Here is a 24,109-nt window from a genome sequence, read left to right as displayed (position 1 = left end):
ATTTTCGGGAGAAGCAAAGTAATATACCAATGTACTTATTGTAATAAGAAGTGGTATTTCTGGTTTCTGCTTCTCTAAAAGAAATACTGATTTCAAATTTCACTCTTTGTCTCTAAGGATCTTGGTTTCAAAGGAGGATCTGTGATCATTCCTGCTGGTAAGGCAAGTTCTCCCCAGAGCTTTGGGAACATTCAGGGAAGCAGCAGCCATTGAGACAGCACAACTGCTCTCCCACGGTCCTAAAACATTTGGAGTGATGATTACAGAAGGGGCCAGACAGCCCCATTCATCCGGTTTTCATTTGTTTCTTTCAGCTGTTACACCTTTAAAGATTGTTCAGCATGCCAAGAGTGATTTTTCTGGGATTTGATCCAAATTTCTGAAGCTAGACTGAATTACAGCTAGCTAGTTAGGTAATGTGCATCAGAGGGAGTGGGGTTTGCTGCTATTTCTCTCTTTCCCTCCTGTGCCTCACTGGAGATGCAGCACCAAGAGGCGTGAGCGATTTCCCAAGGCTCAGCCCAGTGGTGAGACACAGAAGATGAGGCAGTGGGGGAATAAGCCAGGTGGTTATGTTCAGCAGCTCCTGTTCTCCCTGTGCACCAGCTCTGCAACATGGAAGTGCAAGAGAGGGCAGCCGTTCTAAGGAGAGGTGGAGAAAGCAACAGAAGTCTCCAACAGTGTCTACTCAGACCAACTCAGGGGTGAATAGACCATTGGGACCCTGTAACCAGCTCCAAGCCCTGGTGGTTTCTAGGCTTCTGGTTATTGTTACTGCCTCCTGGATTCCCTCAGTCTGCCTCCATCCTTTTTGCAGTGCAGTTGCTAATACTGGATGCTGCCCTGTATGAGACCTCACTGGTAGCTGCCCCATATGGCAGAAAGATTCCTTCCCATGTGTTAGAATATGCTGCTTTTATTAAATACCTGGGAGTTTTTATTTAGGAGAGGGCAATTTAGCAAAGGACCACCCAAGATGGCTGGGGGCTGGATCAGCAGCCCTCTAAGGAGAGGCTGGGTGACCAGGGCTGGCAGGAGAAGAGGCATCTTTGCATACTGAAGTGAAAGAGGAGAGGCACTGACTGGATGCCAAGAGAAACTTCTTCCCCAGGAGGACAGGCAAGTAGCGGAACAGGTTGCTCACAGAGGCTGTCCAGTCTCGATCTTGGAGGTTTTCAAGATCTGACTGGATGAAGCCCTGAGCAACCTGATCCCATCTCACAGCTGCTCCTGCTTCAAGCTGGGGTTAGAATGGAAACTTGCTCCCTTGCAGCCTGAATTATCCTGTGATTTATTTACTTATCCTTTTGCAGGACTGCTATGTTCAAAGTTGAAGTATACTAAAACTTCCAGATCTTCTTGTGTCCTCTCCCCACCTCCCTCTTAAATTGTTCTGCTAATTTATTTGCTATTTTACTTGTGTAAAAGTCTTACAATTCCAAGGAATACTCTTGGCTTACTGAATTTCATTTGACTGGTTTCTGTAGTTCATCAAATCCATTTTCAGTTCTTAACCCATTCTTAAATTATCTCTCACTTCTGGATCCTGCCTAGAGAGCCTGAGCACTCCTCCAAGCCGTGGCATGGAGCAGGTCATTTCAGATCTCCTCAGCTTGTTCCAGTCCAGGTGTGCTTAAATACTGATAGTTATTCTCTAACTGTTCACTTCAACTTCTTGTGCATTTTGATTCAGGCTAGTTTGTATATGGGGCATGTCATGTGTTGCTGCATCAGGAGTCACATAGTCAGTGTTCAAGTCCTGCTGTGCTTCTCCTTGCTGCTGCTGATTTAGTCATCCAGTTTTCCAACAAAGGAAGGAAATTCGATCTGAGATGATTCATACTGAACAACCTTATTATGAACATCTTGAATTTCCCTTGGCCCATAGAAGCTGTCTCAGTTAACACGTTAGGCAATATTATGCTCTTTCTTTGTGATTCTTGGAAAGATATACATAGGTGCAGATATATACACACATGCACATATTCCAAAGTGTTTATTTCAGGTGGCCAATATCAGAAGGCTTCATAGGCCACAAGGACCAGGGGATGGTGACTGGGTTTCTAAATATTTTTAATAACTTGCTGGTCCCTGTGGTTAGGCTGGCTATAATCTTCTGAATCTTGCTTTTCTCCTATCTTAAACATTCTTTTAGCCCCTCTTTGGTCCTTTCATTATGTTCTGTGACTTTCTGAGGCTAATTGCTCCTAGCTTAGGTAAATCATTAACATCTCCTGAAGTGCCAGTGAGTTCAGTGAGGTGTGCTGAATACATCAGGACTGCCTTTCACCCAGCTTCTTCTGCATAGGCTGTCCAGGTATTGCTTTCCTCTCCCTAGAAAATATGTAATTTCCGTGATTACTCTTACTGGTTTGTGATCACTTTCAGTACAGTTATTCTGTTTTCAGATTATGAACCAAGTCTTCCCTGATTCACTTTATGAAACACCAGGTTGTCTCCAACATAGCCCACAACCTTGAAGACCTGTATATGTACTGTTCTACAGCTTTTCCAGTAAACATATGAGTGATTAGAAAGACTTGAAGCAGGTGGAAATGTGCAAACACTTTGTAGCATGCTTGGCTACTGACTTCACTATAAGTGTCTGAAGTAATTAAACCATATTGTCTTCTGTCATGATGGAAATTAGCCAGAACAGTAAGAAATATTTTTACATGAATGTTTTCTTGAAGTCAAGTAGGTTAAGTTAAATAAACAAGAGAAGTGTAAATGTCCTTAAACAATTCTTTTTAAAGACAGTCATAAAGTGATTGGGAGACTATGTCAGAATGGTGGGAAGAGAAGGGAGATGGATGAGAGGGGAGCAGGTAATACAAAGCTTCACCTCCCTCCCTCTCATACTGTTAACCACCCACCTGTATCATGGGTAGCAGATGGCAGGAGCTGTGCACTGCAAGCCATTTCTTTCCCCCCTTTCTTTGCCCCTCCTGCCCATCAGAGTTGTGTCCCATGGTGATTAGATGGGGGAATCATAGAATCATAGAATGGTTGAGGTTGGAAGGGACCTTAAAGAACATCTAGTTCCAACTCTCCTGCCATGGGCAGGGACACCTTCCACTAGACCAGGTTGCTCAAAGCCCCATGTAACCTGGCCTTGAATGCTTCCCGGGATGGGGCAGCTACAACTTCTCTGGGCAACCTATGCCAGTGTCTCATCGCCCTCACAGTAAACAATTTTTTCCTAATGTCTAATTTAACTCTACCCTCTGTCAGTTTAAAGCCATCAAAATCCTTCATGCATGGGACATCTGTAGTTATCACAGGAACAGTATCATGATAGCAGGATCTTGCTGTGATATTACTTGCAAGCATTTATCTTTTGGGAAGTATAAATGCATGTTTGATACTAATCAGGCAATAGCTGATGCCATTTTTTTGATGCTATTTACCATAATACCTGGGAAAATGTTTTTTGTTAAACTCTTTTTCATAGAACCTCTGTGTCACTTAATACCAAGTGCCCAAGCGTATTTCTGTTTATTACGGTGGAAGTGCAGGCACAGATTGAATTCTTTTCCTTTTCTTTGAGGGCATATGTTTTGGGAGCTCAATATGATGAGTGTTTGAAGCTTAATCCCCATTCTCCCTCCTACTGCCTATTTACTGGCCTCAGATACTCACTTAACCTTTTTCCTTTCCCTGTTTTTTTCCTCTTCAGCACGCGGGTACGCAACTTTAAGTAATTCTCCTGAGGATTTCATAATTCATTAAAAAGTGTTAGCACTTTGAAGACATAAAATATGTATCTAGTAAATGCTAAATATTTTTACAGTGGTGCAAGGAAAATGTTGGTTTCTGAATTTGAATTCATTACCTTCTATAAAATTAATGTTCCTTCTGTACTGCATTTCAGTACCTTAGTCATTCAAACATTAATGAGTGCAGAACTGACTAAGGAGTTTTGCACTGCTGCCCTTGTGACTGGGCACTCATACAGTTGCAAGAAATTCTCAGTCTCTGCTGGTTCACTTGATTTATTATTGATTTAATAAATCAAGTCACCTATATTTAAGGATGATTTAGCTTAAGCCTTGATCCTCCAAATAACTCTGGAGGTAGGCCTGTGTGATGGGGGCAGTTCACTTAACAGTCCTTGGAGCAGACACCTGGAACCAGAACTTGTCTCTCACAGGTGAGTACTCCAAACATCTGCTTTTATGTACTCTTCTTTCTCCAAAGAATTAAAAACAAAAATTAGGACTGCATTTATAAAAGGAGTTGAAGACAGCCTGTCTTCTGCTGCTTTAACCTGTGAAAGAGGAAGGTGAAATAGATAGGTATGAATTCCCTCAGAGGCCATCAAGACCTCACAGTTTTTGGGTGAGTGCTCTAGCCCCTGAGTTTATGTTTAGGAGAAGATGAGCTGGGGGGGCAGGGACAGTGTGGGTACCATTGGCATGTATGAGGAAGGACTGATTCCCTGCCCTCCTTTTAAATGAAGCAACTTAAAGCTTGCGTACATGTTTACTGCAGTGTCACATAACCTGTTCCTGAGTTAGCACCAAAGCAGCTGACCAATGTATCCAGTGTATTTATACGTTAGGTGCTGCAGCACGGTAAGGCTGCTGTTGCAGCATCGCTGTCAGTGGCAGCAGCCCCGGCACTCTGCTAGGAGAGCCCTGCACACCTCTGCTGTGCTGGGACAGGCATTGTCTCTTGGCTGTCATGGTTTAAACCCAGCTGACAACTCAGTACCACACAGCCATTTGCCCACCCCCTCTCCTTTCCCCCTAGGTGGGATGAGGTGGAGAATTGAAGAATGTAAACCCTATGGTTTGAGATTAGAACAGTTTAATAATTGAAACAAAGTAAAATATAATGATAATAGAAATAATACCACTAACAGCAATACTGGTAATAATAATAGGGAGCAACCTAGAAAAAAGAAAATTAAGAAAACCCAAGTGATGCACAATACAATCACTCACCACACACTGACTGATACCCAGCCTGACCTGAGAAGCAGCTTGGCCCTTCTGAGTAACTCTACCTAGTCTATATATTGAGCATGACATGCTGTGGTATGGAATATCCGTTTAGCTAGTTCAGGTTGGGTGTCCTAGCTGTGCTCCCTCCCAGCTTCTCGTGTGCCCCTCCTCACTGGCAGAGCATGAGACTGAAAAGTCCTTGATCAGAGTAAGTGCTATTTAACAACAACTAAAACATCAGTGTGTTTTCAGCATTGTTCTCAGACTAAAGCCAAAACACAGCACTGCACCAGCTACTAGGAAGAAAAATAACTCTGTTCCATCCGAAACCAGGACACCAGCTGATTCACCTGAGGCACCACACTACTCCCTAAAGGCTAGTCCTTGGAAGGGGCAGGATTTAAGGATACGCCTTTTTCTCCAGAATATCAAGATGGTGAGCACCAGCTGTATAATATGATGGCATTACAGCAACTGTGTGCCAGCACTGGGGAGAACTAAAATATCTGTAACACACGTTATCATGCTGCCTTACCTTACTCCTTTCAGGACCACAGCAAGTGTGTCCAAATAGCACTACATTATGTTTTCCTGATTACCAGATGCTTGGGGATGCTGCACCTGGCATGGAAATTTGTTCTCTTTTACTCTTCTCTTGAAAAGCAGAGGCACAATCTCCTGCCATGGACTCCCATTCAGGAATCCTGCCCCCTGCCCCAGGCAAACAAAAATAGGCGTCACATCCATGGGCATGATCAGAACATCCAGAAGTCAGTTTGCTTGACATACAGAAAAAAGGGTCATTAGTGCCAACTAGTGCAATGTTCTAATAATGGCACAGCAGAGGAGTGGTTGCTACTGGTCTTGCACTGAGAGTAGGTGTTCGTCACATGGAGGAGGACTGTTTTGTAGCAAGTTGCAGAGGATGAGATAGAAGACTGTGAGCCAAAGTCAAAGTTTTTATTAGCTAATGCTATCAAAATGAGCCCTGCACATCATGAAGAAGCAAATAACTTCAAAAACAAAATGAGGGAGAAGAAATTAACCGGATAGGGGAAAGTGTAAGAATTAACTGAAGCTGTAGGAAGGGATGCATGCTCATCCATTACAGATCATGAAGGAAATAAGGGACGATTAACAACATTAGGCTGCCACCAGCCTGTCTGGCAGCGCTCAGTAGTCAGTCCAGAGGATGCCAGCCTGCCCTGACAGAAACAAGGTGATAACCTAGTCTGTCACTCCCCAAGCAGCTAAGTTTCAGGCTACAAAAGGTAAGAGCAAGAGCCATATTTTTAAAAACAGTTGCACTTCTTTGAGCATCGGTGCTAAAATCCTGCTGCTGCTGCTAAGAACTGGGAATGCACATTCTTGCTGTTGTTAAATAACTGATATTAATTGCTATCTATTCTGGATGTGGCAGTTGCATTTTTCAAGTGTGTTTATTGCCTTTGTTTGCTGCCTGCCGAAGATACTGTGGGCAGATCCTACATCTGATGCTTTGTTTTAGTTGCCTGGCTACTGTAAAATGTTATCTTAGCTTTTGCTGAGGTGTCACAGATGCTTTCTTGATGAGTGCCCAAACAAGGAAATATGTAAAAGATGCTGGCTCTGCTTGCCAAGTTCTGTTGCTTTTGCTAGAGATGCTACAGTATGCTTACTTGGCTTCGCTACTACGGACTATCTGTACTATAATGTAGAAGGTGGACTGAAACCTTTCATTTATACAGCAGGGTCATGGTCAGTGCCAAAGGTAATACTAATCTGTATCTCTGTATGCAAAGGAACTGTTTTTGGAAGGCGGTGTTGGGCAACTGCTTCACTTAGCTGCAATACGTTCTTTTCTGGTAATTGCTACAAAGAAAACTTGTTTTTCCTGTTGACTGTATTGCCAAATTTTTCTCTTCCTCTCTCCCTGTGAAAGTTTCCAACAGAAAGAGGCTCAGATCTCAAAACTTAATTGGGATGTTAACTTCAAACTTCTTCCCTACCAAAACCTGAAAGTAACCAGTATTTCTTCTGCGCTCTGCATTTTCTGTTTATGCCTACATAACTTTATCTCCTTACATCACCAGCACTTCTGACTAAATTGTTTCCTTGTACTCACAGTCTGAAACCTCTTCTAAAGTCTCTGAATAAGCTTTGTTTCCTTCCAGTCAGTCCAAAAATATTTTGTCACCAAATAAATAAAAAACTACTTTTAACAGCTGTTTTATTTCCTTCTTTGCTATTGTTGCAAGCCTTTTCTTAATTATTCTTGCCTTTTGGCAGTTGCAGTGCATTAATATTTACAAGATGAGATGTAGTTTTCTGTTTATATTAGCAGTCCTCGGTCTGTGAGATCTGGACCAACCAGAATGCAGGATATCCTTTCTCATCGATTCATCAGGTTCATAATGTAAGATACAGTGATAAATGGCTATGTTGTCACTCTATGGATGTACAGTCTGTTGCCGTGGTGTTATCTACGGGTGTCATGTCACTGAAATGGCAAAAAAAGTTCGTAACTTGTCCGCCCTCTTTTGGGATTATGTGTGCGTGCATTCATGTATCGTGCCATGTGGCTAGCATATGTTGGCTGTATGGTGTACATACAGGATGGGGGGATTGCCAGCAGCAGTCTTGCTCAGGGGGAGCTTTGACTTCTCTTCACAATATTTCATTTGCTCACTTTTCCAAAGCGAGAAACCGTGTAAACAGCTCGGTTTGCACAGTTTCACCCCCACAATGTGTTGTGCTGCCCTTTCTGTGTTAACCTATAGGCTTTGCCTAGCTGGGGAACACGCCATGTTTGCAGAGGCACTTTTGGGGAATTAGAGGTAATACTGATGCTGCTCTGAATTTTCATCACTTCTGTGACAGTCACGTGTGCTGTGCACGTGAGAGCAAATCTGGTGATCTGTGCTGCAGCATGGTAAGGGCGACAGCCTGTCATTCAGCAGAGTATATCAGAGGAACTCTAGATTTCTCCTAATTTGTGCCATATGACTGCTTCCTTGGAGTATCTCTCTCAGAGAGGGGCTGTTTTGGCTACTGAGCTTTAGAAGCTTTTAAAATGTAAGTATGCCGTGAACCTGCTTCCATTATTTCAAAAGCCAAAGATACAAGGAGCTAAGAAAAGTTTCTCTTGCTCTAGGAATTAAAATGTACATAAATAAAGAGGATTTGGCTGGTCCACAGAACATTTACAATTCTTACAGGGAGAAAATTACTGATTTCTCAGGCAGAAGCGTTGTATCTATGTGTGCTCCAATTTATTGTTGTCATGGTGACTAATTCATGTTACCATAACTAGGCATGAGGCTTTAACAGGTGAAAAGTTAGATGATGTGGTCCTTCTTAAAAATGACTATATTCAACCACTCAAAACCAGGCCTTTCTTTTTTTTCTTTTTTCCTGCAGCATGGAGGGTTTTTAACTTGACATTTTTATAAGAAGATGAGGCAGGTGTTAGGTTTTATAAAAGTTGATTTGAGATCACTTGTTTACATATTAAAGATACCTCTTCATCCTTGTCTTTACTATGAGCCAAATTCAATTGTCAGAGAATGGGATGAGAGAGAAAAATGTGCAACAATTGTAAAAAATTACCTAACAACAATAATCCACTTCTGTAACTCATTTGACATCAAGCATCTGACCCTTTCTAGAGCACATCTGCCCATTTTCAGTGTTATGAAGGACTGCAAGAGCATGAGATACTGTTTTTTTTAGGCTGTTTCCTTTATGGTTAAAAGTTGTCACTGTAAAAGAATTGAATCTTTATCACTCTGGCACCTGACTTGAGACCATTTTGTGATTGTTAATTCTTTATCTGCAAAATGTGGAGCAAAAAAAATCTTCTTTCTCGAGCTGACTGAAGCCAAAGAGAGGAAAGGCAGTGGTTAAAGGCATGGGAGGTTAGAATACTAAAACACGGGCAGTACAGCAAAAGCCACGTGATAAATTGCACAGCTGTCTGATGAGCTGTAAAGTTAGATGAGGAATAAATTATCTTTTGCCTTTCTACTTCATCGGAGAGATAAAAATCTTCGTACATATATTGTGTCATAAAAAATACATAAGCTTAAATGTTTGTTTTTTATAATTGCTAATTAAATATTCAAACCAGAAAATCCTTATCCGAGCATACCTATTTTTAAAAATCAAATCAAACATCATAGTTAGTTCTGCACAGTAATTTGTGAACATTTCTATACTGCTTTAAAGTGTTTTAGATGCTTAGGAAGGTCCTGAATCTCAGAATGTCAGCCATGAGTTGTACCAAACAGATTCCTCACATTTAGAATTGCTAGTATTTCATATTTTTCTACTCCAGACTTGAGACTTGTTGTTTCAAGTCTTCTGTAGGTCAAAGATGTTCCTACTTTATATTTTACCTGAAGTTAATTGCCATGATCACATCCTAAATTGAGAAGTTACAGTACCTGACTTGAGTCAGTCCACCGAGGAACAGCTTTTTTGCCTGTAGAGGTTTTTAGGCCCAGATTTATGAAAGTAGTTTCCTCTCTAAATCTTTTCTAAAAGCCTTTTTTCCCTTAAAAGAATAAAGATAATGTGTGGGGAGTACGTAGTAAGAATTAAACTTCTAACCATCTTCCTGGATCTGGGCTTTAGAGACTGCTCTGTTCTATCTCAGTCTAAGTAGGTAATGAATACTAGCAATAGTTTGGTTTAAAAATCTGAGGAGTTTGGTAAGAAACAAAAGGAAAGGAGACCAAAAGCCACTTCTACTGAATATTAAAAAACACTTCTGATACAGTTAAAAAAATTTATGTCTATGTATAACATGTCTTCTTCAACTATCATTATAACCTATACCTATGATGTTTAATTTTATGCAGCATTTCTTAGTAGCTGCTCCCTCTGCAAGTCACACTGAAATGCACAAAAGGTCTCTCAGTGCAGAAATCCTATATCTCTGCATTGCCTTAACCCCAGCTGTATTGTGTGTTTAGATCATCCACTTGTATAGCAGTCTTATAAATTCTGTCTTGTCTAATTTAAAAAGAGTAGGTACTAGAATGATTGTATATATTTATAGAGCAAATACAAACAAATATACAAACAAATACAAACAAATGGTCTCCAAACAATCCCTCTCCAACTGACTCATACACTAGTTTTATTAGCCTAGTGGAAGATTATTTCTCATTTTTTCATGATTATTGCTTCCTAGCTCTTTTATAAAATTGAACCAATATGAGATTAATCAGGGATCCTCTTTTTACTGCCCTTCATTGACAGAAAGAAGCAATGCAGTTCTTCATGTTTTTAATATCTTCCATACAAAAGAGAATCAAAATGTAAAATGATGTACTCATTTTATTCCTTATGTACCCTGCTTAATTTGTCAGTATTGTCCATTTTCTGCATGCAAGGACAGTCACCTGCACAGCAGTGCAACAAAAGGGTTTGAAGCACCACTCAGTGTTGGTACTACCCAGAATCACTTGTTCTGTAGAAATTCTAGTCCCACTTATGGCCATCTCCATGTTTCCTTGGTGGAAAGACCAGTGGTTAAAAGATACACTTTTATAGCTTTTTTTTTCCTGGAGTTACTCCTGTTCCGTCATAATAACCTTTTGCTAAATAGATAGGATATACCTTCTGCTTCCTCACACAGAACATGTAGGAGTGTTTCTTTATTAGGAAAAAAAAAAAAGGAGGCTATATCAAATTGTCTGTTAGCTATTACCTTGAACAGTTCATGAAAAACAGTTGAGCACACTCTTAGAATGTGTCATGGGTTCAATCCATATTGTAGTCAAATACAAACTCCACTAACAAGGATGCAGATGCTTTCCCATTGTAAAATGATGGAAACCTTATTAATAAGGAGAACTGCTTCTTAAACAAATGAAATTTCCACTTCAGATTAAATATGATAGAAGGATAGAAGGTGGTCAGAAGTATTCATTTCTATGGATACAGTATGCCACAAATTGGAGCAATTGCTCCTGCTACTTTCCTTTAAAAATTTGAGGTTGAAGTCATATCCATAGCATATAGGGAACTTAACTAGGTAAAATAGAAATTACAGTACTGTATATTTTGTAGGTGTGCTAATAGTGCCAATATTAACTGCATTTGACTTGTTTTATGATGTTCCCTTGCTTGAAGTTACCATATTGGCAGGGTAATGTTGATGTTTCCAGATTTATCTCTTGCTTTTCATTGCAGAGTTGTGCAAATGCGTGTCATTTCATTATTTTGTGACACATGAAAATGATGTACTTGTTTTGTTTACTCTGTCCTGATTTAATTAGTAGGATGTGATAGTTTGCCAGACTTTTGAATGTCTTCAGTAAGATTTTTTCATGTGTTTTTGATGCTTAACTTCTTTTTGCTTTAAAAGTCTTAAATTCTAGCCATATTCTGTGTGAAATGCTGATGACAATTCCTTGCCAGCTTTAACACATATTTTAACAACATGGCATGCATAGAAAATACACAGAGATAAGTGCAGGTAAAGAAAGAAGTAGCATGATCCAAATTGAAATAATCAAATAGGACAGGGTAAAAGAGTTTGAGAGAAAACAGGCAGAGGAGGAAAAAGGATAAGGAGGCAGAAATCTGATCCCCAAAAGACAGATAGGAAGGACAGGGGAATTCAGAGACAGACAGGAACAGACCAGACAGGATAGGGGAGAAGTGGGGCTGGTGGTAAAGGGAAGGAGACTTGGGAAGAGGAGAACTCCATCCACAGGTCATTTTCTCTTAAAGTGAGCTGATGCTGATTTGGCAGCATCCCAGTTGAAGAGAGAGCATGGGCACATATGAACCAAAAGTAGGAGAGATTGCAGTTAAAAAATAAATAAACAATCTCAAAATAATAGCTGTTTTTGCAAGGGCCTTCAAGGTGGGAGGAGTCCCCAAGGGCCCAGTGGTCAGTCCAGGTCCAATAAAGCCATGTCCAAAAATAGGCAATGGCAGGCAAGACCCAGACCAGCACAACCATGCTGGGGGTATTCCTGTACCAATGCCTGTGTTGGCTCTTTTTGGAAGGGAGAAGAGTGTCCTGCAAAGGGATTTGGTAAACCGCAGTCCTACCCTTGTTCTCTGAGAGCTTTGAGGACAAAGGGGAGATGACAGCTCAGGAAGGCAATCAATCACCTGTATCAATGAGAATGATGGATATGGAAGGGCAATGTTAGTAGCTCTACAATAAGACATCAAGAGAAGGTGTTCAAAGCAAATATTTGTAAAGAGATTAAAGAATACCTGTGTTTGAAGAATGTGCAGTAAGTTTTCAGATCAAAGCAAAGTTGAAGTTATTTAGTCATTTAGTAAAGTTAGTTATCGATTATATGTGCTGGGGTAATGGAACACTTTTTAACAGCGTAGAAGAGCTTGTAAAACATGTAGTGAAATTTGTGAATGGCATTTTTGTGTATCTCATTGCTTTCATCCTCATATATGTATTGTAAACAGTTATTTTTAAAGAACGTTTCCAGAGCCTAATGATTTTATTCTCAAAGCAAATAGATTTAATTAAAGCCTCATTAAACACTACAGTAGATGACTTTGGATTATAAATTAAATCATGCAAAATGTTGTAGGAGTTGTGTTCCCTTATTTTAGTAACATGGCTCTATGTGTATAAAATAAATTATTGTTAATTGAGCACAACAATGGAGGGTTACTGTATAGTGAATTTGCCTGCAACTTCTCTTATATCTTGAACAACTATGATTTTCAGACAGGAGACTGGGGAGAGCCTTCCATTACCTTGAGACCTCCAAATGAAGCCACAGCATCAACGCCTGTACAATATTGGCAACATCATCCAGAGAAACTCATTTTCCAGTCATGTGATTATAAAGCATTTGTAAGTGTTGATAAATTTAGTGGTTTGACTTGGGGTAGATATATTAACCTTAGATTTTGATGGACTGAGTTTTTTTCATTTGTAATATTTTTTCAGTGTATTGTACTAAATAAGAAACAAGAATGCACAGTACTTTTTGATACGAATTTTGTGAAATATTGCAGTCTGTGTAGCAACAGCCTTAAAGAAATGCTCTATGAATAAGTGGCTAAGTGTCATAGAAGTGGCAGTGAGAGCAAACACCCCTACTTGTAATCTGTCACAAATCCCTTTCTGTGGTTGTCCCTGGACAGTAACTAGCACCTCTGCCTTCCTCAGCAAGTCACAGCCAAGGTCCAGTTCATCTGCTCTCAGTTTTGCTCTCCTCCTGTGAAGCACTTCAAACTGAAAAGGAAACTCAGTGATTTATAATTCCTTAAATATTTTTCATAGTTTGCAGTAAAATGAACAGGTTTATCACACCTGTGTGCCTCTTATCTCATTGCTTGATCCAGCAGTAAATTCACAATCAGATGTAACCTTTGTAGTAGATTGGAAGGCGTGTGGATGACAGAGATGAAGTTGGGATGACCAGGAATATTCAGGTTACTGGTGATGAAGGAAACACCTTCCTTTCTTAAGGAGCATGTACCAGTCTATTGTCTCAGCTCCCTGAGCTGTATTGGCCTCAGCTTTAAAACCCTGGCTTGGATGTTATAATGAGGGCAGCTTTCATTGTATGGTGCATCACTCAGTTAAACTGTTGGATGCCCTCTGCCTTGCTCCCACATGCTCTGGGTCTTTCAGAAGGAACATTTCCAAAAGCACAGCAAGTCAAAAGACAGCAAAATTCCTAGAATTCTCAATTTTTCTGGTAACTAAATTGGGCAGTACTTCTGTGATTTGTTTGTCTGTTACACAGTCCACCCTGAGAAACATTTCTGAATGCTAGCAGCTGAGGCAGGGACTGGAGCTGCCAGTCTCTTCCTGTTGTTCTGCCATGAGCTTTTTTGCCCTGGTGCCTGACCAGCTGGTAGCTTTCAAGGAAATACCAGTTTGTTGTGCTGTAGTCCATTAAAAAAGAAAATAAAGGAATTGTGTCCTTCCCAGAGAAGACTGAGGCTGCCAAAGGTGGTAGACAGCAGGATCTGGGGAAATGTATAGTCCAATTCAATATGCTTTTGTTTAATTTTCTATTTTCAGAACTTGCTTTAAATTCATTTCTCTTCTCCAAGGGCAATACTAACCCATCCCATCAAATTAATGCCCAAAGCCCTGTTCATGTCACCGCTGGGCCCCCAGCTGGACTTGCAGCTGCTTAGTTTATGAATCTTCATAGGAATGCCCTTCATTCCTTTCTGCTTGTGCTTACCTGGCAGTGTTGGTGTTGCTTACCCTTACATTTATAATGCCCTGTAAAGTTTCTCAACATTACCATCAATTAGCATGTTGGCTGCTGTCTACATTGAAATATTTATGCATTTTCTTGCAGGTCAGAAACCCCTGCAGTACTCAGTGTGAACTGAAGGCTTTAAAGAAAATATCTCAGTTTAGGTCAGGAGACTGGAGATGAACCAGTATACTTTCTGTTTTGTCACAGCTTGTATTCAGCTGTAACTGAAGTTATTTTTGATAAGTTCTTGTTTAAGGTGAAGCTGGTTCATGACCTGGTTGAGTCAGCTTAATCTGTTCCTAAGGGGAGTCAGTGTGGTGGAATGAGAGGGATCAGGCATTGGTGGTGGTCTGCAGCATCCTCTAAGAAGAGGCTCCTGCCCTTGGCACTTTTCCTCCTCCTGCAGTCTACCTGCCCCATTCTCACCAGAGGCAGGACTTCTCTTCAGCTCCTGTGTTGCTCGCTTCCAAATGAAGACTTGAGAGAAGCCATGGCATTGCGCTGCAGTGAGAATGCAAAAAGACACCTCTGTGCCTGGGGAGAAGACAAGGGGTGGCTTGCTCTCCCCTTTCTGCAGTTAAGCCAGAGTTGCATGAGACAGAAATACGGAAACATCCTGTTTACTCAGAGCTATATGAGCATGTGCACATCCATAAATGCACATGCCTGAAGTATCTCTAGGAGAAATGCAAGCATGGCTCTCACACAGCCCTGTTAGCAGTAACAAGACCACCCGAGAACAGCAGGGATGATGCAGCCAGCTCCATCCCTGAAGGAGCAGTGCCATTCAGTCATGGTATAGACAGGTCCTGAGACCTCAGAGGAATAAATCCAGAGGACAGAGCCCACTGTCACAGTGCAGGAGGGCTCAAACTGTACATGCCAGCAAGTGACAGAGTGAGGAAGAGACAGGTAGGAAAGTGGATGTGTCAGTGAGGCACTCACTGCGCCTCGTGTACCCTCAGAGATGAGCAGGCTTCTCAGAGAGCACAGTGGCTTTCATCACGCTGAGCCAGGACCAGCACCGACACCCTGCTGCTTCCTCTCACCCAGCCCTCACTCAGATCAGTGAAGGCTTCCAAATAATAGTTCAGGGTCAGCCTTTTCTTAGGAAGAAATAATGGCTTAAACTAGTTTTCAGTTCAGATTTATTTCCTCTGTTTGTTGCCATCAGGCTCTGTTATTTGCACATAAATTAGTTACAGATTGAGTACACAGAGGTTAACATCGCTGCTGCCCTTCACATCCATGTGACTGCACACATAGCAATATGAGTTTGGCAGATGGAAGCTAAAAAAAGCAAATTCTCATTTTGTTTTACTCAAACGCCTTTTTTTAAGATGGGATCTGTAGTGTTTCCTTGTTGTTTGAGTCACTACAGTGGTAAGCTAGAAGACTTTCAGATATTGTTTCAAAGGGCTCCATCTGATTCACTACACTTGTTGCTGTGCATTCCTGTTTCATAGGCTGATTAACACACTGGTTTAAATGATTTATCAGAGAACTGCAAAGTAAAAAAAAAATCTATAGCAATATATTAATTTGCTGCTACCACTATGATTTTTAGGCATTTTTAGTGCATTTGTGCAGATGTTTGTTTGTTCTGGAATTCTAAATTAAGTTTAATGGATTTTTATCTTAGTATTTAGGTTCTATGCTGGTAAAAGAGTTAAGAGGCACAGAGTCAACACAGGATGCCTGTGCAAAGATGAGGGTAAGTTAATAAGCCTATTCCTTTCTTTATCATCATAATATTAAATACTATCAACTTGTGATTACATGTACTGTGCCCTTTTTGCTTTTATAATGTTCTGTTGCCCATTTGTTTCTCATTGTCCTTGCATTTACTTTGGTGTTCAGTAGGAAGTCTCCTCTGCCTTTTATCAAGTAGTACCAAAATGTAAAGGCAGATTTTTATTTTTATTTTTTATTTTTATTTTGCATTTTTTATGTAAGAGAAAACCATACTGTGTGCATTATGTTTTCTCTTGAATCTTAAACTATGTTTCCACACACTTTAAATGTGCCCATATCATGTTGCTTTTACAAAAAGAATTTGTAGCTCACATATGATAACTACATTGAATTTATTATGTGAAAATACGTACTGGTAAATATATTAGTATGTTACCAAAGCTATTGTTTTTTGCATATGGTCAACTCCTACCGTCACGTAACCCTATGGATGCTTTTACTCACATGAGTATTCCCACTAATTATGAGTTACTTACATGCTTATTGATTGAAGGATGAAAAGAGATCTAATTCAGTTTCACCTGGTGGTGGAAAAGCATTTAGGCTTCCTTCGAACTGGTAAGAAGATATTTTTCTATGGCTCTGGCTCATAGAAAATTCCAATGAGGCTTAGTCTGTCTCCAAGAAACATACTGCTGGTGTAAACTCAGAACAAGCCACAGGCCAGCTACATGATTTACTCCCAACTGTAGCAAGAATGCACCTGTTCATGGAGACGGTGAACATATTATGGTCCGTCATGATTAATTAATGAAGAATATAATTGGTAATCTACCAAGTGTGTAAAATTACATAGAAGAATGAGTGAAATTCTTTCTTATGTGGATCATAAATCCTTTTTGCAAGATGCCTCTGAGCATTAGACATAGCATTCAGATCAATTAGAAAGCTGGAAGATGTGTAAAATTCATGCAATCAGACAGCCATTTCCTACTGGTTACATATCTGCAGCATACAGACTTTTGTATAAGCTGTTCTAGCCAAAGGTTGGCTGTAATTCACACTTACTAGATTGCCTGAGATCTGTAGCTTTTCAGTTAATTACATGCTAATCATTCTTCACCTAGGCTTAAATTCCTCTGGAAAAAAAACCCAACAGCTTGACACAGAAGGAGCTACAGTCACATATGTGTGTTCTGGGGCATTAATTGAAGCTGCTAGCACACCACCTTCCAATCCAGTTTTCAAACTGTCAGCCTTAGCAGTTCAAATTTTCAGGCGTATGCCTATGCAGATCTTAGGGCAGAATTTGACACCGTAAGTAGCATATGACAAATCAGTAAGTTTTCTGACTGAACTAAGAAGCTTAACATCAAAAAAAGTCTCTCTAAATAATTTATAGGCATTTTAAGATATTTTTAAAGCGATATATTTGGCAAATTTAAATTATATACCTGAAGAAATGTTTGAAAACAAATTTAAAATACATTTTTTTCTGTAAAAATAATGGAGTTGCATAGTAATCTGTAGTGCTGTATATATTATATGGTGATGGGATTTATATACATTTATTTTTTACATTCTCTTTTGAAACCATTGTGCTGTGAGAATGTTTATTTTCTGTTTTGAGGAGTGTTTATTGCAAAGAGGTTTGAATAAAGCAGGTTTTTAATCAGGATTTCATCTATTCTTTCTATGTAGTCATTTTAGCCATACTGTTATTCAAGTCAGAAACAAAAAGCATTGACTTAATGGGAGCAGATTATTATTTTAACATAAGCTTCCCAGCAAGAATTATGTTCATTTGTGTGTATGAATTGGGAGTCCAGGCTGTCCTAAGTAATCCTGAAGTTTTCCTGTGATGTGCTTAATTGTATTTAAGTACCAGTGGGTTGTTGTTGAAAATGTGGCTTCTTTTATAGTTACATTTTACTTTAAATGCACTGAAAGAGACATTTCACACAATGAAAAAAAGCGAAAACCTAGCTATATTAATTTGACTGCTTCTCAAGTACTGAATTTTGTCCACTTGTCAAGTATCTTTAGAGGTAGTAAAATTTTTACATAGAGGTAGTAAGACTTTTACATCGGGTTGTACTAACGTGATGGAACATTTTTTAATTTTAGTATTTTACTTGGTTTTCCATTTATATATTTCAAATCTATAGCATGCTGCAATCTGAAACATGCTGGGAGGGAGTATGTCGCATATAACCTTGTACCACTTTCAGATTTTTTAATCTTTCTGAAGCCAGCCACATAATGCTTTTTAAGGAGAAGGTATTAAAATCAGGTACCTAAGTTTTTTAACCTAATGCTGCTCAAAAAAGGGTTTATATTCACTGGATGCCTTCCAGTCAACAGATGCACAAGGACAAAAGAAGTCTATCAGTGAAAAAAAGTATCTTGATATTCCCTAATCATCCATAGATACAGAGAAACAACAAGATGACATTTGCTGACTGCAGATCCCTCATTGTTAGTTGTAGAAGCTTCCTGTGCTTTCAGTTACTGCAATTGATGGTTTTGGTTCTCAGGCGAAGTGTCATGTGGATACCCCTCACATCTCTCCACAGTGGGGCCTGCAGCAGCCTCCTTATCTTATAACTTAAGAGTGAAGGGAGATCCTAAACCTCCTATAATGAAAAACATAAAAAATAAAAAGGAAACAAAAAACCCACCAAACCTGGGAAGTTCTGTCTTAATAACTCTTCTTGGCTATCCACTCTGCTTCTCAGCATTGTGCAGCCGTGTGCTCCAGCAGGGCAAATGATGAATTTGTTTGGAGAAAATCATGCAGATGCAATAGATTGAGCTCAGCACGGTGGTCAAGGTTATGCATTCTTTTCGTTCCCACCGAAATTACAGATTTTTGCAGCCATCCAAAATTATGGATGTTTGGCAAGAACTGTGTCTGTTAGAAGGATTATACTTTGGTTTTCCATTCACATATTTGTGCTCCAAAGATGGATTTGTATTTTATGGTTTCCTATTTGTTTCCAGCTATTTTCTCTCACAAACTCCCTCCCCAGTTGACAGCAGTTTCTCCTTATCTCCGTTCCCACCTGCTGTAAACTGACCTTTGCAACTTGGAGATTAAATCTTGCTGTCCTGGTCAGTATGGATTCATTAATTATGTTTGAGAAATGCCTTCAGAAACTTAAGATCTTTCAACTTTCTCAGCACGGAATAGGAAATATTACAAGTTTTGTTTTCAGTCAGATTACTGCCTTCACTTCAAATTGCCATAGGAACACAGAGTGAAAATAAAATGTGTTTACATTAAAATAAAGAAAAGGAATAAAGTTTAATTGGAGCTAGGAAGAAACATGTTCAGTACAGTCAACTCCATCTGGCATTTACACATCTGAATGTCTTGACCGGGTATGAAGGGGACAGTTTTATACTTACTGGCATGAGTACAGCAGCAAGGTGGGCTCTTTCCTTGCAGTAATATTAAATCACTAATGTTGCATACACCAATTGCACAGTCTGAACCAATCAGATATATCCTGCAGCAGTAGGGAACATAGGTTTTGCTCTTGGAGCCTAACACCTTCCGGAATATTATGTATCTTTCTTAAAGGTTTTCTCGTTAGAATAAAGGTTCTTACATTTCAAGTCAAAGTTCGGAGAAACCAGCAACATAATTCTATTCATAAAGCAGGTGTTTAAATATCTTGCTGACTTAAGACTGAAAGTTGGAATTGTTACAAAATCTGCAGATAAAGCAGAGGTAACCCCTTCACTGAAAATAGGCAGGGTCTGAGGCATTCATTCCTCATATAAAGAAGGATGACCTAGATATAGATGTCAGTCTCCTTGTTTCTGCTAATCCCTTTCTACTTTTCAATCTCCCTTTAGTTTCTCCCCTCAAAAGTAGAAGTGTCCTGCTCAAATACTCTATTTGAGAATTCACAGTCTTCAGTCTCTGTTCTCATGGGACTTGTAGCTCTGTCTCACTCATGTGGCCAGTGCTTCTGGGGAGCCAGCAGTGGAACAGGCACATGGATATTATTCAAAAGGAAAAGAGAACTGGTGGGACATCTAGAAGATGTTCAGTCCTTATGCACATCCACATCATGCCATCCCATGTTCTTCAGAGGATTGTATGTCCTTGAGCTCTGTGGCTAAAAGGAATCCAAGGTGCAGGAGGGATGTGCTGCCCTTTCCACAGCAGATAAGTGCAAACAGATACGGCAAAAGCAAAAAAACTTCTTTCTCAAGTAGATGAGTTGCAGGTGTATCCCCAGTGCAATGCTTATGTTAATGATGTAGCTTGGAGGCATTCACTAATTGTAGGGAAGTAAACAGTCTTGTACCACAGGGGCTACAGATGCTATCTTATTCCAAGAGGTATTAAATTATGTCAGTGATGCATTTTGAAGACTTTCTGTAAGTGTTACAAGTCAGATTTCAAAAATGGCTTCAAAACTAACTGGTCAAATGTGAATTTTGATTTTTTTATTTCAATTTCATTTCATGTGTGATCTTGTCAGAGTGATTCACTCAAACAGAACTGTTTAATGAGGCTTCATAAGCTTTAAATAAATAACAGACTTATGGGCAGATAATAGTAGGTGACAGCAATATGTATTTTGAAATGTGCAGTCTGATGCTATTTAGAATTAATAGTTGCTACCAGTATGAAAAAATGTTCAGATTCTCATACTGAAGTGGAGTCCAGTACATAATTGAATAGAAAACTTACCAGTTACAGTCTTCAGATAGCTATTAAAAAACAATGTAGGACAAAATTAGCGATTAATTTGCAAAGGTAAAAAGCCGAGATGAAAACTTAAGATATTACAGGTTTATAAACTTCTACCCAGAAGTTATGTATGGATTTGTTAGTGACTTGGCATAGTTGAATAGTGGTTTTTTTTACCGTGTATTTGAAAGATCAAGTATAATTACATATTCAGTAAAACCTAAAAATTAACATGGGTTCATTTTTGACACTGTATGAAAGCTGAGTAGTCCAGTTCTAAATGTGCATATAAGTACATGAAAGTGGCCAGTGTGGCAAAGTAGTGCAACAGTATGTCAAGTATGTCAAGTGAATGTGTGAGCGTCTTACTTGGACACCATTCTATGTGTGCTCCTTAATTTCTTATTCAGCTGCTTCGTGTGTGTGTGTCTGCACTGTGTTTTGTACACTAGAGGAGTGTTTAAAACTGTTGGATTAGTGCTCTCAGTTCTGCACAGAGCAAAGTATTGCAGTACAATCTTGTCTTGAAAGGTTTAAAGGCCCTTTAGAGTTGTATTTGCATGTATTTGCTTTTTAAAAATAAAAATAAAGCTAGTTTATATTGCTTTATTCATAGAACAAAGTTCTCTGCTTCTTAAACTATTGTTGATTACCTTGATTTGTTAGGCACACTGGCTGGGTGGATCTCAGTTGGATTTTAGTTTGTATTCTAAGTAAGTCCGGCACAGCCTTTAACTCAAAATCAAAATACAGGTGGAAATGCTTTACCCACTTAAGACAATTTGTAGTACTATACTCTGGAACTCTGTTTAGAGTCTGCTTGCAAGTGGGGTGGGATTTTTCCGTGAAACTAAATTGATAAACATGACGAGAAGCAAGCACTTGCTCTCTCTGTGGTACCACTGTGCTCTTGCATACCTTTAGGCTAGTTTCAAACAGAGGAATTGGGAGCAGCCCTGTTCAATGCTATTCAGGGTTTTGGCACTGTCCTGCCTAATGGTAGCAGTGGGTTTAGATGTAAACTCAGAAGGGAATTAAATCCAGACCTTTATTGTAAAAGCAAGCACTGTAATAACTAGACAATTACACAGCAGACACCTTTCACCTCTTTTCACTGGATGGATCTGCATTCTGGGTGCTGAGGACATGAAGCAGCTTTGTCGCAGCAGCTGTATTAAAGTACAGGCGAGCCTGCTGTTACTGTTGTTCTTTATTGTGTAGAAGAGGCTCTGTGTCTTTTGCAGGGGATCTGGGAAGTTGAACGTAAGTCATGTTAGATTTTGGATGGTGATGCTTTCTTCCATCTTCCTGTGTCTGAAGGAAGCTTTGTGGTTCTTGAGTTATGCAGGGCCTACTTTAACACAGTCAGAAGTAGGACCACAGCTCAGTCTCTCTGGCATTGCACTGTGCAGCATTATGACTCCTCACTGCAGGAGCATTGTACCTGAGGAGACAGAGCATGCACATCTGTCCTTGTGTAGGCACTGGCAACGAGCCTAGAGTATGCTTGCTGTTCAACCAAATGATTCTCCTAAAGAAGTATCTTAAAACAAAGAGACAAAGTTATGGTCACAAATGATGGAGTTCATAGGAACTATGACCAGTTCCAGGCTAGTGAGCACTTGCCCAAAGACAGGGCCCTGTCACTATGATTGCTTCTACATGAGATAAAATCTAATTCTGCTACTATGGTATGAACATGCCTTGGAGCATTAGACCATATGTCAGCATGCACATGACATCCAATGCCAGCCTTCAGCTGTGGCTCCTATAACTTTGGCTCAAGTCCGCATGCTTCCCATAGAGGCACCAGATGGACAAGAATGTTTTGTTATCTCATCATGTCCTCGTGGAATTGATATGGTGGCTAGGACCTGAAAAGCCCATGGAAAGGGAATACTGACTCCTGTGTCCCACCTTCTTAGATTCTGGTCACAGGCACAGGCAGAGATGCCCACTTGGCCTGCACAGAGGTGTGAAATGTCTGACCATGAAAGCTGTGGTACTTCATCTCAGCATCCTAGAATTTAGAGCCAAAGCACTTACAGTGCCTTAGTGAATGGTTTTCATATTGTATCCCTGAAAACTCACATTACACATTCTGGCAGCCACCTCCTCCTTTAAAAAGAAAAGAACAACAAGCAAATAGGATGAGCTCACCATGACAACTCAGAACTGTTCAAGTCTGGAAACTGCTTGGAAATAATAATTATATGGTGGACTTCAGTTACTGTATCACTGAGAATCGAGCAGGGGGAATAGAGCTGTTTGTTTTTCATGATAGCACTGTCATTATAACAAAGGATGTTATTGCACTGCCCAACTGTTTGTTGCAGTGGGGGTACAAGTGCAGAATTGTTTCCTAAAATCATGTTTCTACACTGGAGTACAGTCTTCCAGAGCACCTTTGCACAAATCCTGGGGTTTGTATGGTTTGCCAGCTGATAAGGGACATTGCTCTTTTCCAGCTGAGACAGTTTGGCTTAATAAATTACAAATGTCCATCAGTCTCTGATTCATTTCCTAGTTTGCCAGGTAAAATTTAATAGTATCTTGATGAGCTATTTCACTCAGATACAGTCTTCTAGCAGTTCACAACCTTGATTAAATACTAAAGATCAGGTCTGCTCTAGATAAAGCCAGGTGAATGTGGAGCAGACAAGGAAGATGATTAAATTACAAACCTACTGGTCTAGAGAAAGAGGACTCCCAGATGGTCAGTACAGTGTGGCCTTGCAACAGTAAGCTTCACCTTTATGGCAAATGGAAGATAGAGCAAATTAGACCAAAAAGCTATAATAAATTAACTTAGTAGCCGTGTTTGTATAGCATGTTGGAGGAGAAAAGGAATTTTGCTGCTAAGGAGGCAAGGAAGAAGATAATTACAATAATCAAAATAGGAGACAAAGAGCTCCTGAGGGTAGCTGTCGGGATAGAAAGAAAGGACAAAAGTTGGATGATTGCTGGGTTGCCAGATGATTAAAGTGATGTTGACATATTTGTGAATATTTTGTCTGGTTATGAGCATATGCGGGGTATATTGCTTGTTATTCTGATAGATGTATGTACTGCAGCTTCTGTAGAGTCACTGTCGTGCTTTCTGTGCATTGAATTTTGTGAAAAGGCTCATTTAAGATCTATTATAGACATACACACACACACACAGGTATGTACTTGCTCTGCTTTTGGCAGGGATACCATTTCTTCTTCCACGCAGTTCAGAGTCATGCAAATCAGATTAGTGTCTTCCTTCAGATTTTATTAAGATTCTTCAGGATGTTTTACCATTTAAGCTTTCATTTTTTGAACAGTGCCTAGTGTCCTGGGTAAAAAAAGCTTTCTCTGGGATAAACTGACGCTTGTTGTCTTGAGTCACTTGTCATTTGATCCTGAGAGATACAACAGTCCTCTCTATTGCATGGATGCGTGGGGCTCTCCTTGAAATATTAATTAGAGGTTTTAGCCTTCATGGCATGGACACTAATTGCAGAATGTAGCTGGATCTGTAGCTTTGAATTTTATGCTGGCAAATTTGGAGTCTCATTTGATTCTGG

The 24,109-nt window shown here is 39.8% G+C and overlaps 1 protein-coding gene across 10 annotated transcripts in view; it reads left to right on the top strand.

Annotated features, from left to right (window-relative positions):
* LOC134159889 (ankyrin repeat and sterile alpha motif domain-containing protein 1B-like) overlaps positions 1-24,109 on the top strand; it is a 90,756-nt gene that overhangs the window by 51,052 nt on the left and 15,595 nt on the right. For 6 of the 10 annotated variants that reach the window (XM_062611359.1, XM_062611355.1, XM_062611358.1 and 3 more), the window contains exons 4-6: positions 7,270-7,344; positions 12,649-12,777; positions 15,792-15,863. In XM_062611359.1, the coding sequence (XP_062467343.1) occupies positions 7,270-7,344; positions 12,649-12,777; positions 15,792-15,863 (276 nt within the window). The remainder of the gene's footprint in view (positions 1-7,269; positions 7,345-12,648; positions 12,778-15,791; positions 15,864-24,109) is intronic. The other 4 variants (XM_062611360.1, XM_062611354.1, XM_062611361.1 and 1 more) reach the window with 2 other exon arrangements.

The sequence above is a fragment of the Pezoporus occidentalis genome, unplaced genomic scaffold (assembly GCF_034315485.1).
Source record: "Pezoporus occidentalis ecotype Australia unplaced genomic scaffold, CSIRO_AGI_Poc_V1 ctg152, whole genome shotgun sequence".
Taxonomy (NCBI): Eukaryota; Metazoa; Chordata; class Aves; order Psittaciformes; family Psittacidae; genus Pezoporus; species Pezoporus occidentalis.
Note: the sequence above shows the minus strand (reverse complement) of the source record. Positions and strands in the feature narration are given on the sequence as shown.